The 14,669-nt window shown below is 37.8% G+C and overlaps 2 protein-coding genes and 1 long non-coding RNA gene across 9 annotated transcripts in view; 1 reads left to right on the top strand and 2 right to left on the bottom strand.

Moving 5' to 3' along the window:
• Positions 1 to 956: 956 nt before the first annotated feature.
• Positions 957 to 5,011, bottom strand: LOC110839203 (uncharacterized). The gene is made up of 2 exons (XM_022083140.2): positions 4,824 to 5,011; positions 957 to 3,330 (listed from the first exon to the last, which is right to left on the bottom strand). The coding sequence occupies exons 1-2, from the start codon at positions 4,867 to 4,869 to the stop codon at positions 1,124 to 1,126; spliced, it is 2,253 nt and encodes a 750-aa protein (XP_021938832.2). The 5' UTR covers positions 4,870 to 5,011; the 3' UTR covers positions 957 to 1,123.
• A 378-nt stretch (positions 5,012 to 5,389) lies between these two features.
• Positions 5,390 to 13,633, bottom strand: LOC110839194 (uncharacterized). Of its 2 annotated transcripts, XR_015536120.1 has the most exons (6): positions 13,569 to 13,633; positions 12,823 to 12,988; positions 7,112 to 10,689; positions 6,693 to 6,876; positions 6,016 to 6,136; positions 5,390 to 5,579 (listed from the first exon to the last, which is right to left on the bottom strand). It is a non-coding gene; the product is annotated as an uncharacterized LOC110839194 (long non-coding RNA). The 2 variants fall into 2 exon arrangements; XR_002546382.2 differs by lacking the exons at positions 12,823 to 12,988; positions 13,569 to 13,633 and adding an exon at positions 10,943 to 12,466.
• LOC110839191 (uncharacterized) overlaps positions 9,043 to 14,669 on the top strand; it is a 49,441-nt gene continuing 43,814 nt past the window's right edge. For 5 of the 6 annotated variants that reach the window (XR_015536115.1, XM_087352504.1, XM_087352506.1 and 2 more), the window contains exon 1: positions 9,043 to 9,182. The gene's annotated coding sequence lies outside the window, so the exon portion shown is untranslated. The remainder of the gene's footprint in view (positions 9,183 to 14,669) is intronic. The other variant, XM_087352503.1, reaches the window with a different exon arrangement.

Here is a 14,669-nt window from a genome sequence, read left to right as displayed (position 1 = left end):
ATCACTAACTCTTCTATGAGCTAGAGTTTTCGCAATAAGTGGTGTCGGAACGGGATGTAGGGTCATCCCCAACCAGCACAAAGGTTTGCCCATGCTGAGCCATCAGTACATTAAAACCGTAGGGTAGGTCTGATTTGTTAGAAGAAGAGTGTAGGCAGTTAATATGAAGAAACCAATACCACAATTCCACACGAAATTACACATAATTTGTATTCAATAATAAGTGCGTTCAGTAATAAATGTTAATTAGAGAAACACACTTATGTGCGTTTAATTTATACATTCCTGATAATAAAACAAATGAAATTGGAAATGTGTGAGTCATGAGTCTCAGGCTGTCTGTACGCAATGTTTATGGGTTAGAACAAAGCAGTTTAATTGACGTTATTATAGATAAAATACACTCACATTAAACTGAAATAGAACATGGTTGCGAAAAGAAGAAGTGTCCGATAGTAAACTTTGGTGGGGGGGACGCTATCAAAGCATCACTGCATTTGCCGTTCAATTCCCCACAAACCTGCTCGTATCAGATTTCCAATTAAAGATTTGCTATCTTCCATAAAATTTCAAAACAATTGTATTAACTATTGTCTGTGGCGAGTGACACACAACGATTCCACATCAAAAACCTTTATTCGGTTGCTCTTAACTACACTAAACCAAGCTCCTTACTACATAATATTCTCCATTTCCATATTATGAAATAATCGTGAAGACGATTTAATCGCACGGCAGATGTTCTCTTCGTATCACAGCACTGGAACTGATATCCTGACCGATATTATTCACATGTTCCTCTGTCCTTCCATGCAAATTCTAAACCAGTCTCTACAAGTAGCAAATGTATTTATGGTAACTAGTTTTATTGAATTGCGTTGAATTGTTTGAATAGATTTTCACTTGTTATAACTGTAACGGCACACTGTTGAGTGTTTTTTTTTTTTTTTTTGAAACATGCATAAGAATCGTACAGTTTAACGTCGCAGCACCGACAGAAAGAAGTTCACAAGTAATAATTTGTTTTATACTGCAACATATAATGTCTCACTTAAGACTTAGTCCTGGAAACTAAATATTCGATCAAACAATGAAAGAATCAGTTGTCTGAAATATGTTTTAACTAAGGCAGCAAGCACATTATTTGTGCCGATATTACCAGAGACATGCATCCCACAGTTATGGGACAGACATTACCAAGAGGTTTACGGGTGACGGTCTGAAGAGTAGGACGATATGTCGTGGCATTTCTAACGTCTGTAATGTCCTCTGAAGTGGCAGAAGTCATGGTGCTATTACGTCCCGTGCTTCCAGATAATGGGGTGCTAGTATAAGTGGTTTGGTGAACACTGTTGTTGTATTTAGTTGGTGTGTACGTATTAGTTGCTGTCGATTGTGGGCTACTTTCAGTTGATGTGGTACTCTGAATTTCCGTAGTGCTTCCAGATAATGGGCTGCTCGTATAAGTGGTTTGGTGAACACTGTTGTTGTATTTCGTTGTTGTGTACGTATTAGTTTCTGTCGATTGTGGGCTACTTTCAGTTGATGTGGTATTCCAAATTTCCGTAGTGCTTCCAGATAATGGGCTGCTGGTATAAGTAGTTTGGTGAACACTGTTGTTATATTTAGTTGGTGTGTACATATTAGTTTCTGTCGATTGTGGGCTACTTTCAGTTGATGTGGTATTCCAAATTTCCGTAGTGCTTCCAGATAATGGGCTGCTGGTATAAGTAGTTTGGTGAACACTGTTGTTGTATTTAGTTGGTGTGTACGTATTAGTTGCTGTCGATTGTGGGCTAATTTCAGTTGATGTGGTACTCTGAATTTCCGTAGTGCTTCCAGATAATGGGCTGCTGGTATAAGTAGTTTGGTGAACACTGTTGTTGTATTTAATTGGTGTGTACGTATTAGTTTCTGTCGATTGTGGGCTAATTTCAGTTGATGTGGTACTCTGAATTTCCGTAGTGCTTCCAGATAATGGGCTGCTGGTATAAGTAGTTTGGTGAACACTGTTGTTGTATTTAGTTGGTGTGTACGTATTAGTTGCTGTCGATTGTGGGCTACTTTCAGTTGATGTGGTATTCCAAATTTCCGTAGTGCTTCCAGATAATGGGCTGCTGGTATAAGTAGTTTGGTGAACACTGTTGTTGTATTTAGTTGGTGTGTACATATTAGTTTCTGTCGATTGTGGGCTACTTTCAGTTGATGTGGTATTCCAAATTTCCGTAGTGCTTCCAGATAATGGGCTGCTGGTATAAGTAGTTTGGTGAACACTGTTGTTGTATTTAGTTGGTGTGTACGTATTAGTTGCTGTCGATTGTGGGCTACTTTCAGTTGATGTGGTACTCTGAATTTCCGTAGTGCTTCCAGATAATGGGCTGCTCGTATAAGTGGTTTGGTGAACACTGTTGTTGTATTTCGTTGTTGTGTACGTATTAGTTTCTGTCGATTGTGGGCTACTTTCAGTTGATGTGGTACTCTGAATTTCCGTAGAGCTTCCAGATATTGGGCTGCTGGTATAAGTGGTTTGGTGAACAATGTTGTATTTAATTGGTGTGTACGTATTAGTTGCTGTTGATTGTGGGCTACTTTCAGTTGATGTGGTACTCTGAATTTCCGTAGTGCTTCCAGATATTGGGCTGCTGGTATAAGTGGTTTGGTCAACACTGTTGTTGTATTTAATTGGTGTGTACGTATTAGTTGCTGTTGATTGTGGGCTACTTTCATTTGATGTGGTACTCTGAATTTCCGTAGTGCTTCCAGATAATAGGCTGCTGGTGTAAGTGGTTTGGTGAACACTGTTGTTGTATTTAATTGGTGTGTACGTTTTAGTTGCTGTTGATTGTGGGCTACTTTCAGTTGATGTGGTACTCTGAATTTCCGTAGTGCTTCCAGATATTGGGCTGCTGGTATAAGTGGTTTGGTCAACACTGTTGTTGTATTTAATTGGTGTGTACGTATTAGTTGCTGTTGATTGTGGGCTACTTTGAGTTGATGTGGTATTCCAAATTTCCGTAGTGCTTCCAGATAATGGGCTGCTGGTGTAAGTGGTTTGGTGAACACTGTTGTTGTATTTAATTGGTGTGTACGTTTTAGTTGCTGTTGATTGTGGGCTACTTTCAGTTGATGTGGTACTCTGAATTTCCGTAGTGCTTCCAGATATTGGGCTGCTGGTATAAGTGGTTTGGTCAACACTGTTGTTGTATTTAATTGGTGGGTACGTATTACTTGCTGTCGATTGTGGGCTACTTTCAGTTGATGTGGTACTCTGAATTTCCGTAGTGCTTCCTAGTAGTTGGCTGCTGGAATAAGTTGAATTTGCTGCTACCACTGGTTTTAAAAAAATATTATTTCACTTTATAGTTATACTGTTTCATGAATTGTGAGTTTAGTTAAATATTGACTAAAGTCGGACGATATGTATGTTAATAATTTCCTTATTGTTATTGATGAATATGGCCCAAGAGTTTCGCTGATGGTAATTTTTTTTTCTAGAGTTGTTTTTAAATATATGTGGATTCTTTCATAACTGACAGAAAAATTGAACTCTACAGGGTCTAATGGATTATATGAATCAAACAAATCTGAATATTCCACGCTGTATTCGTGTTATTCTTCATAAATAAATAACATAACATAAAGGCCGATATAAAATTCTGAAAACACATCTCTGATGTACAGGCGCTCAAAGTTTCAGATATCCTCTCTCATTACCACGTTTAATTTGTTGCACAGCTAGATTCGAAATCAATGCTTGCATTGCGTTTGGTAACCTTTTCATATTAAGTTTAGACAAAATTGACTTTAGGCTAATAATTAGGAATTACATTACATTGGATTAATATCCAAAATAGCAACGGAGCTCTTTATTAATATCACTGAGGGCACGTAATTTACTCATATACGACTTACCTAGTTTGACATATTCTGACTTCAAGAACAGATACAGACACACACTTACGCGTGCGTGATCCTGTTTGTATGTTAGTTTATTTAACAATCGTGTCAGTATCTGAGACTGTATATTCACTAATGATGGGATGATTAAGCCTTTGAAGTCGAAGCTCATTTAAATAATATTTAAGATTTCAACCAGAACCGCAAAGAAAACAGAACACTTTATCATTATTACAAACAAAGTCCAACATTTATTTATTGTATAAAAGTTTTAAACATTATTTCTGAAAAAATATACGTTTCATTAAAAAATAAATTTATAATAAAAAATAGTTTACCAGAAACGAATTTGGTAGGAGAGGAGGAAACTAAATAATGAGAAAATTTAATCGACTTTATTAAATCGAGGAGATTAAGAAATATAATTGTTCCTCAATTTCTTATTTAAGAGAAATAATATTCGCTAACATGCAAGCACTAATTCTGTTCACACTAGCCATTTTTGTGTTGAAGTTCCCTGTCATATTTCAACTTGATCTATTCATGCCCGACTTCCAACATCTCTACGTAACATGGAGGCACCTATCGTCTTTTAATAGAATCGTATATATAGGCCTATATTTTAAACGTATTGGTGACTTTAAGCAACATTTTATATCTTCTATTATTCTCATCGAAACGTTCAGTAACTTACGTATAATTTCTACGGGCCTGATGACGAATAATTCTTATTGCAATCATGTAGTCCAACACCAACGAACATTTAAAAAAAATGCAGAGTGTTTAAAAGTTGGATCTGCATAAAGTGGCAGTGCTTTAACACGAACGTAAAAGAAGAATGTCTCGGAAATACGGTGTAACACAACATTTCACAAATATTTAACGTATCCAGAAACATTACCAACAGGATCTGCAGAGAGACTTACCTGATAATGAGACGAGTAACACAAAGCGAATCACAGTCCCTGCCATTTTCTTCTCAGACCGAATAAATCGTCATTTATTTTGGTGTTAAATGTGTTGTATTCTCAGTGGTATATGGGGAAGAATGAGGAAAGTGCGTGCTAATGTCTCGTTTAATGGCTCCCTTAATCTCGTTTTATGATTCTAAGGAATTGCAAATAATGTTGATAACAGACGTCAAAGTTCTTACTTAATACACACTCAAATGAGCAACATAAATTCCTAGCCTGTAATATAAGCTCGCTAAAACCAGTGCATTACCCTGATCCTTGTCTTCGTCGACCAGTCCAGTCCAGCACTATAATAAAACTTATTTCCTTAAGTAGAGAGAAGATACAGAGGTCGCATAACACATCTTTGTCTCTTCTCCCCACTAACCTTACAAGAAAGTCCAACTAAAATTCTGCAAACATTTATTTTACAGCCACCATCTGCGGAAAAGTAGATAATAAAATATTCATAACTAATTTTATATCCACTATTTTACATTGTCGTGCGAAGTGAGGACTTTAAATCAACAACACAACAGTGAACATATGCAGTATTTATTTGATAAGAGTTATACATATCAATGGAGTAACTGCGTACTTGTTCTCTGACAAAAAGGTAAAAAAAAAACTCATTGATGACAGCGTGTGTTTAAGATGAATTCACTCGGCATTGCCTTCATTGAGTCACGGTCACTTGGTGAGCACAGCGGCGTCCGTAGGGCCTGTTCGCTGTGGAAAAGATTATTTCTTATCACGTGCGGATAGGAATTTGTGCATGTTCTTTTAAACTAAATAGAAGCGAATATAGATGGTCCTCAGTGGGAAAGTAAGCGTCTGTCTAACTTCTTGGCAGATGCTTTCTTCGTTTTTTTTTCTATACTAGTCGAATGCCCGAATATTAAATTCTTAAGATCTTTTCATATTTCGTTCTTCCACCTCTTTAATAAACTTCTGTAAATATTCTCTAAATGTATCAGTATATTAAAATAGGCTACGGCTTGTTCCTTTCACTGTTTTGTCCATTTGCCCTCTATAGTCATCGCATTATTGGACGCCAAGTGGCTGATGCAACTGATAAGTCGTTATCGAATAAGTGAGCATATTGTTGAAGTTCTTACTTGTATAAAGGCAAATCAGAACAGAGAGAAGTAGCTTTGATTTTTACCCCGGGACGAAACGCGATCCGACGCTGGCTGTGTAGAGTGTGGGGGTCTCCGGTAAGTCGTCCACCTCTCAGTGCTGTCGCTCACGTTGATAACTACGACAAAAATCTCGGCACCTTCCAGCTCCCTGGACAGAGGAATGTCTGATTAGTAAAAATCCAATACTGATGAGCTCTTTATCCTTGAAGGTGTTTTTGTGTTTTTCGGCGTAAAAGTCAACACTTACAGCAACTTTAATAATTGGCTATGGTGAACACGTAACTTACAAAACAGTTTTGAAGATTGAAGTACACCCCATTATTCATTCTGTCCAAAGATATTTTACAAACCAGCTTTATTGTGGCACATTTTCAAGTTGTTATTGTTGCGATCGTGATAGACTAACTCTTTCGAAACTGTTGCGAAATTCATACCTATTCTGAGACTTCTCATATCCTAACAAAACTCTAGATTGTACCTTAATGTTCAATTTTACTTTCATAAATAACGAATAGCTCTCTGTAACTCTCGTGTGTGTGGGATAAAGACTGTAAAGCTATGTTTATATATTTCTAGTAAATAATTGTCAGCTTATTGAAGGTTGTTGTTTTTGTCCAATTTTTGGAACAATGCCCCTTTGTTTTTGTGGGAAACGCTACCATCTTAAGTAAGCCACGGTGCCGTAGGACACTTTTTATACTTGCCCAGTTCGTTTTCTTTCACTTTTAGTTGATCGAAGTCATCGAGAGTTCCAAAACTTGGGTCTATGTCATTGAAGTCCGACATATCGTATCCATCGTCCACCATCGGTGGCTTGTATATTGGAGACAGCCACACTGCACACACCCCCAGGTCTTTTAGGAGGTCCAGCTTCTCCGTGTTACCTACAGCAACAAATCAGGCACAGACAAAATTGGGTCTCGTAACTTCTTATAATGCATAGTATCGATGTCTGCAAGCTGAAGATGGCTGTCTCCTGGCTTGTTGCGCCATGTGTTTTGGTGGAAGTTTGTTGAAGTTTCAGACGTGCTTGTTAATTCGCCAGTATTAGGTAAAAATATAGTGGTATGATAATACTTCAGGGGGGAATGACACTCTAAGATCTGCTGCTATACTTACCCTTGATATCTCCGTTGCCATCTCCATTGCTGTCCTTGAAGGAGAGCGGGTAGACCTGATACACGACCGCCTTCTTCCACCAGTCCTCAGGGTTCTACTCCTGTAGCGCCGCGCTAATCAGCAGTGGCAGAACAGCGCTCGCACGCTGTAGCGATATAACGTCTGTTGTCTGCTAAGTGCAGCCGCCACATCTCACTTTTATATCAGAATCAGTGATGTCTTGAAACAACTGATGGCGATAAAGTGTTTCGTCATACACACAGAGAAGTGTTTGATTCAATAAATGATTGTTAAAGAATGCGAATTTAAAAACCGCTACAACCATTCGGAACGTCGTTGTATCTAGTATCAGCACGAGTTAATTTAAAGATTAATCGATAATATCACTCCTTAAATGTTAATACAACGGAATGTAATGCTTACTATTGGATTATTTGGATCGTGATCTTCTGGGTTGTGACGCCAGGGTAGCTGTAGTGAAGGTGGAAATAATATGTTCATCCGAAATAAGCAAATCAATTTTTATTGGAAGATATAAAGGAAATAGATGAGTAGGAAGGCCTACACTTACATTAGATTATTTTTTAAAAATGGATATAAAGGGAAAAGTTTGAGATACTGTAGATTGATGGGTTTATGTGGCGGTCTTTTCAGAACACGATAATGGATTTTCTGGTCACAAAATGACTATCTAAACGACTGTTAGCTTCTAAAGAAGAACTTTGTTCCTTGGAGTTAATATAGAAGATCTACTGAAGCGAACAGAATGTGTCATAATTTAAGAACGAAGCTTAAAAGTTTTAAAATAATTTTACAGTTTGAGTGTTTGTAAACTTTAAATTTTTACAGATATTGACTAAGGTTGGTAAGAATTTTCAAACACTTTATGTATAAACCATAATAGCCTATGTTTGAGAAGGATCCCAGTCGATAACCCAACTCGTCTGATTGATCAAGTCGTGTATGAAAAGATTTTAGCTGTGCCATCTATATATTATATTTAAATAATATATTCAGTTACGTGTATATTCAAGAATTAAGTGTGTACAGGGGTGCCGAAATGTTTAAAAGCAACCAAACCAGCCCTGTTGAGGTAGACAGGCAAGCACAAACATCCATATCCACAAACGAACAAACCATGGAGCGTACTCAAGCAATTATCCTGTGAAACTGTAGTGTAACCATTTCGGAAATCGTGGAGGACTGAGCTTTAATGTTGCTCGTCCTTGGTGCAAATCTCTAGTGTAGCAACCATCTTTACGCCACAGTCACTCGGCACAAATGGACTACGACTGAACCACACTCGCAGCATGTCGCTGTCTGATCTTGAGGTACGGTATCAACAGGCCTCAGCAGTGTCTCCAACCATGAAACATAAATATCCCAATACTGTGATTACTTTTTTAATTCCCCTTTGTAACTCAAGTTTCATTTTCATAGAAAATTGTGGAAACTTCAATTGCTGAATTTGTTTTTATAACGAAGCTTCGTATTCGGAATATACTGCCTAGGCCAATCTGCCGGAATTTGAAGGTACTATCGTTTAGTTTGCATCGCACACTGCCGCCAACAGTCAAGTTGTTGAACTATTTGGACCATCTTGGCACTGTGCCACGCTCGTGAGCCAGGGATGTAGTCTCGTTAGGCCTATAGTAACCCATTTAGCTCCCGCTTGGCTGAAGGAACGTAAGAAAATCCTATTTAGAAATAAATTTAGCGCAGAAGAACTTTAATCTTCTCATTTTTAGAATTACTACGAAAACCCGACAAGACGTAAAAAGGTTGTTAGTGTTTTTACTTTTCACCAACGGAATGTTATACTAAATACTCCAGAGTAGGCATTTTACTTTGTTCCATAAATACATTTGTTCTCAGAATATTCCATTTGTTTCAGCTGTTTAAAAACAAACAAATTCTTGCGATTTAGTGATTGTGTTGTTTTCATTCAAGTGTTGATACGCATTTTTTGTGAAGTAGTATTGTGAATACTGCCAGCTGTTGGTTGCAGAGGAATATTTATTTCGAAGAATTTGCTACACAAATTCCAGCGTCCTTGATCTCAGTAGGTAACGTAAGTATTGAGTTTTTATGATTACAGCATTGCCGAGAGGTTTATAAATTATATTCACTTAAATAAAGTATTATAACTCCTTAAGACGGGCCTTATACCGAAGGAAAATTTTTAATTTTGTTTTACGTGAATGTTTTTAAATTAGATTCGTGTCTCAGAAAAATAAAGGCTTCGATCAGTGAACTGCGAAAAATGTACAAACGTAGAGTTGAATAATAAAAGAAAACATGTGAACAGTTTAACTAAGCATTCGCTCCGTGGGGAATTTTAACTGGGAAATTTTAATTTTTCGTTCAGTATTAGCGTAATTGTATTGGGTTAACTTAATCCCTTGGTACGAAAAGACGTGTTGTTTGTAATGATCGGTAAGACAGCCACGTCGTGGCATATTATGCCACATACTTGAAAAGAATTAATTCTCTTATCCGTTAATTTACACAGCATATTAAGAACACGAAAATAATTGGGGCAACTTTATAATTGTGCTGAATTTGTTTATTAACACTTAAGCCTGCTACCATAAACTGTTAACACTTTCCTCTAAACCTGACACTGAATGTGACTTATTTCAGGTTGGTCTACTATCCGGAATGCAAACCACTACAAATTAACTTTAGATGCCCACACTACTAAGGCTGGTTAAAATTCTTTATTTTCAAACACAGATTACAGAATTGTTGAATTAAATATGTTTTTTTATTTAATATAACTTGCTACAAATTTATGATTATTCTATTAATGCATTAAGAACACTCGATTAGTATATGCAACAATTATGAATTATTTAACAACACCTGCTCAATTGCACAGATTAATTCAAGTATCGAATGAGCTTGGAAGTTACCTGAAATTACTTTTTTGTGTTCGCCTGCAAAAGGTGAGAATAATTACGGAAAACCTCAGTTACGAGATTCGATATTTTATTTCTATACAAATTAACAATGTTGACGATGCTTTGTTTACAATTCAGTCTTTCTTTATAAATCAAGGATTTAATATTTTTAATATTGAACGCAGCAGCCGAGTCGTTGTCAGTCCTGTTTTTATATTCCTGAAGTCCCGGGTTCAAACCGCGGCCCAGAAAGTGGCTGTCGTCACTTAAAACTGCCTTTATGGTTCGTTGAATTACGCTGTGATAGTTTACTTCAACATAATTTCCTTCATTAGCCAATTTTTCGACGCTGTAGACCTATAATGTGAGCGACTGTTACAGTTATCGGCTATAGAACACTGACAATTTCCTCACCATCTACGGTGAAATTCCGGGACATTACGTTTAAGCAGTCTTATAGAACTTCTTGACTCGTGTTTCTTGTTCTGATGGTAGCGGAATCCAATCTTGGAATGTAAACAGGTTATTCTGACTGATATGATATTTGTTGTGTTTTTTCTAAGACCTTGTAGGCTAATGCTGGAAAAGTACTTCTAACTAGGTCACGAACTTCTTGCTTCATATCCTATCCAATTTACCTTTCACAGCCATCTTACATTTTGTCGTCATATAGGCCTGAAATACACAATTGAAAAAGCGGTATTATACCTAGCACAACATGAACTTGAAGTCGACCATTACTGCCTACATCAGAATTCAGAGATATATAAAACGTACATAATTCATTTTCATTTTCCTGTCTAATTCGACCCTACATGCGTAATACAAAAATTCTCTGTTAACTTAATATGCCGTATGGTATTGATGCTTGTAATTTTAAAAGAATGAATATATTTACAGACGTTTATATCTTTGTCTGGCGTCTTACCAATGATAATATTACTTTCTTAAGGGTAACTTTTGATTAAATAGTGACTACATTGTGTAACTTTTCAAGATTCTGAAAAGAATTTCGTTCGGTTTGATTTCCAGGTGATGATCTGTAGAACCAGGCAAGGGGTAGGAGCTTGCAATCCTGAGTTAATTTTAGTCTCGATGTCTGTCCAAAAGCTTACGTACTAAAAGCGCAGCATATATGCCCACTGTATGAAGAGGCGAGAGAACTGTGAACTTATTCCAAAAACAAACCATCACATTAACAGCTGCATTGCAATACAACAACGTTTTTAAGAAATAATGGTTCCTATAGACCTATCGATATGGAAAATTCGTTTTCAGCTACGTAGATGCGTCTTGAATTGTAACACGTAAAAACAAAAGTCCGCTCAGGCTTATGAAGGCGTGATTCTGGCTGTCGTATAAATAGTTCCCAACACAGAATAGTCTTTTGTTTAAGCAGTGACGGTATCTGATAATATTTCCTTGTAAACGGCACATATGAAGTGGGATTTTAAGTTCTCACGGCGGCGAGTATAACTTTTCCGAAATGTTGCACCGTGTAATCTCGTAGAAATTGACCAACGTCTCAGAGGTGCTTTCTGCCTGTATAATTAGGGCAATGAGTAGTGATAGGCAGCAAGGACCTCTGAAACGTCGATAAACTTCTACCAGACTACACGGCTCACAACCCAGAAGACAGCCATATTCATAGTCGCCGCTGTGAGAACCTGTTTAATGAAACGTGATTTTCTTCAGGCAAGTACCTCCTGAATTGTACCTCCAAGTGGCCTTCGAAATTATTCAAGCTAATTCGACGCTGCATAGTCACTGTAGTTTAAAGAACGTTGTTGAATAATCTGAGTTAATGCAGGAGAGATTCGAACAGAGCACATTACGGACGGGCTTACAAGTCAGACACGTTGCTGCTGCCTAAGCCGCTACGTGCATTTTTAGCACTTAACTAACGTGTGTTGCACTCACAGTTTCTTTGGTTATTTTTATTGTTTCGTGCTTTACTTGCGGTACTTGGTTTGAGTGAACAGTGCGGCAGATATAAATACACGCGCCGCAAATAAAAAGCGATACTGAGTTGGCTCTTTGATGAGGGGAAGAGGAGGGGGAAGAAGCATGAACTTTACATTGAACCTGGATCCGCTTCGTTCCGTGTCCTTCTCCGGAACAGTTTGTTTACGTCTGACTTCCTCTTCTCTCTGCAATACGCATTACACGCCTGCTGTTCGCCATATTTCAGCTACCTGATGTGATTCCTTTTGGTAGCGGTGGGGGCCATATTCTCTTCTGCTGGTTCAATCAATATATATAAATATTTATATAAATTCTAACTGTGTAAGATTTGAGGTTTTCACAGCCGTGAGTATGAAGATTTCTGTCTTCTGGGTTGTTGCGCTGTGTAGTCTGGTCGATGTTTACCAACGTTTCAGAGGTCATACTGCCTCCATCATCAGGGCGATGAGTATGAAGATTTCTGTCCTCTGGGTTGTTGCGCTGTGTAGTCTGGTTGATGCTAACCAACGTTTCAGAGGTCATACTGTCTCCGTCATCATTGAATCGCCCTGATGATGGAGGCAGTATGACCTCTGAAACGTTGGTTTACATCGACCAGACTACACAGCGCAACAACCCAGAAGACAGAAATCTTCAAATTCTAACTACATGGAACAGAGTCCTTCTGAGAATCTAATAATCGCTTAGCGTGTCACATTCCTCGTATTTTGTGGAACCCGTAGGTTCATCACAGTAAAATTCAAGCTACCGACACACATCCTTATCGTGAGTCAGATTAATTCAATCCACGCCCTCACACATTATTTCTTTAAGATCAGACTTAATCTTATCTTCCATCTGCACCTGGGTCCACCCAGTGGTGTCGTCCATTCAGCTTCCCGTACTAAAACTGCGTGTGCTTTTAGTATCCTCCCGCGAGTGCCACATGTTACGCAGTTTTCTCAAGCCTCTTCTTACTTCTCCCTTGGGTCAACACGCACTCCTCAGACACCCTCGATCTATGGTCTTCCTTTAATGTGAGAGACACGATTTCACACACATGCAAAAGAAGGTGTAAAGTTTTAGTTTCTTATGCCGGTATTTTATATTCTTCATTTAATGTAATTTTGAGTTCTTTCTGTCATTCTCAAATATTTAACATCGCCACATTTCAGAGAGATTTTTAGTTGTCTATAGTTGTCTCCGCCTTATTAACCTGTGTAATGATAATGTATGTTCCCAGTGATTAGTAATGATTGGTAATATATATTTTGCAGTGTTAGATATCGTTTGGCACAATAAATTATAGATAAATGCCAGTTAGTGATAATGTGTTTCGTTGATTGTGTTATGGTTAGATGTATGCTCATTATCGGTATAATGTATAACTTGTGGGGAGCAGTTGTTAGTTTATTGGCAATTACCAGCACTGTCTTGTAGAGGCTTTGCTGTAACTTTGAATTTTTCTCATCTGTAGTCAGAGCCTTTGCTTGTTAAGGCAGTGGATGTTGCCAGAATAAATAACATGAATTGGCTTACTTTATATTATAAGGTTTATGATATTTTCTTACAATGCGGTTCGTTCTCTGAAATAATGCGGTCAACCTTACCTGTTTCTAAACAATTACAGAACAAATAACGACTCATGCTTATCTCGTGCCTACTGGATTGCAGCTGACCGGAGGAACTGACTATTCTTGTCGCAGGACAGACACCTCACGACATGCCGTTTCCATTCTTTCAGTTCATGAGGCCTGAACTGTTGCCAACAATCGGTGGTAGTTGGAGCTGCTGCCATAATATTATCAGCATTACAGACAGGGATTTGACCCTTTCTACGTTTAGCCTGAAATATGACGCTTAGAAGCTACGGCCTTTCATGTCTGGATCTACTGATGTTCGTGAACATGTGACAGAAACGTATTCCACCATCTCAAAACTGTATCTAATGGTCTCTTTACGTACATTATCAACCTTAATTTTCTCGCGGAGTTCAGTTTTTCCACTTAAATAATCGCGTAGGCCTCTTAAAGACTTATTTTCTTCATATATTCTTCTTGTCTCAAGCCACGAAAGTCCCCAATATTCTGCATAGGATCTAATTCAAAAACATGAATGAACTGCACATTAGTTTTCTAAAGTATCTGTAAATTATTCCACTGGTACAAATTGTTTTCTTGCATAATATTATTTTTCAGCGATATTAAGAACTGAAAACGCATTTGGCAAAATTGTGACTGATTTCGTGGCAATTTAGAAGCTTCAAGACTGATTCTACTAACAGCCAGAAACAGCCGAGTAGTAAACTGACCAAATCCAATGAATAAATGACTGAAATTCTTCATAAGTAGCTTTCAGAACACAAATTTTATATTGTTTTGTTCAGTTCAGGAGATACCTACGTCCCAAATCTGTTGACCCTTAAGCGGAGATTGTGAACACAGGGTACTTACCCTTACAAACAAGAAATATTACGATGCAGTGGTTAGTAGTCCTGCTTCACATTTGGAATATCCCATATTCCAATGCCGGAGGCACGCTATCCTAAGTCTTTCCGTGGTTTTCCTTAGTCATCCAGGAAAACAGGCCACTACTTTTACGTCATTACCAATTCATCGTTTACAATCATTATCCAATTCGACGCCATGTAGGTGAGAAGGTGTTGTTAAATAAATTGAGAAACAAGTTACATCCCCTCTCCAATAGGAGTG

This window comes from Zootermopsis nevadensis, unplaced genomic scaffold, assembly GCF_977971745.1.
Source record: "Zootermopsis nevadensis isolate Lab colony 2312 unplaced genomic scaffold, Znev_1.0 Znev_ptg000021l, whole genome shotgun sequence".
NCBI classification, from domain to species: Eukaryota; Metazoa; Arthropoda; class Insecta; order Blattodea; family Termopsidae; genus Zootermopsis; species Zootermopsis nevadensis.
This window is presented reverse-complemented; position numbering and strand designations above follow the sequence as displayed.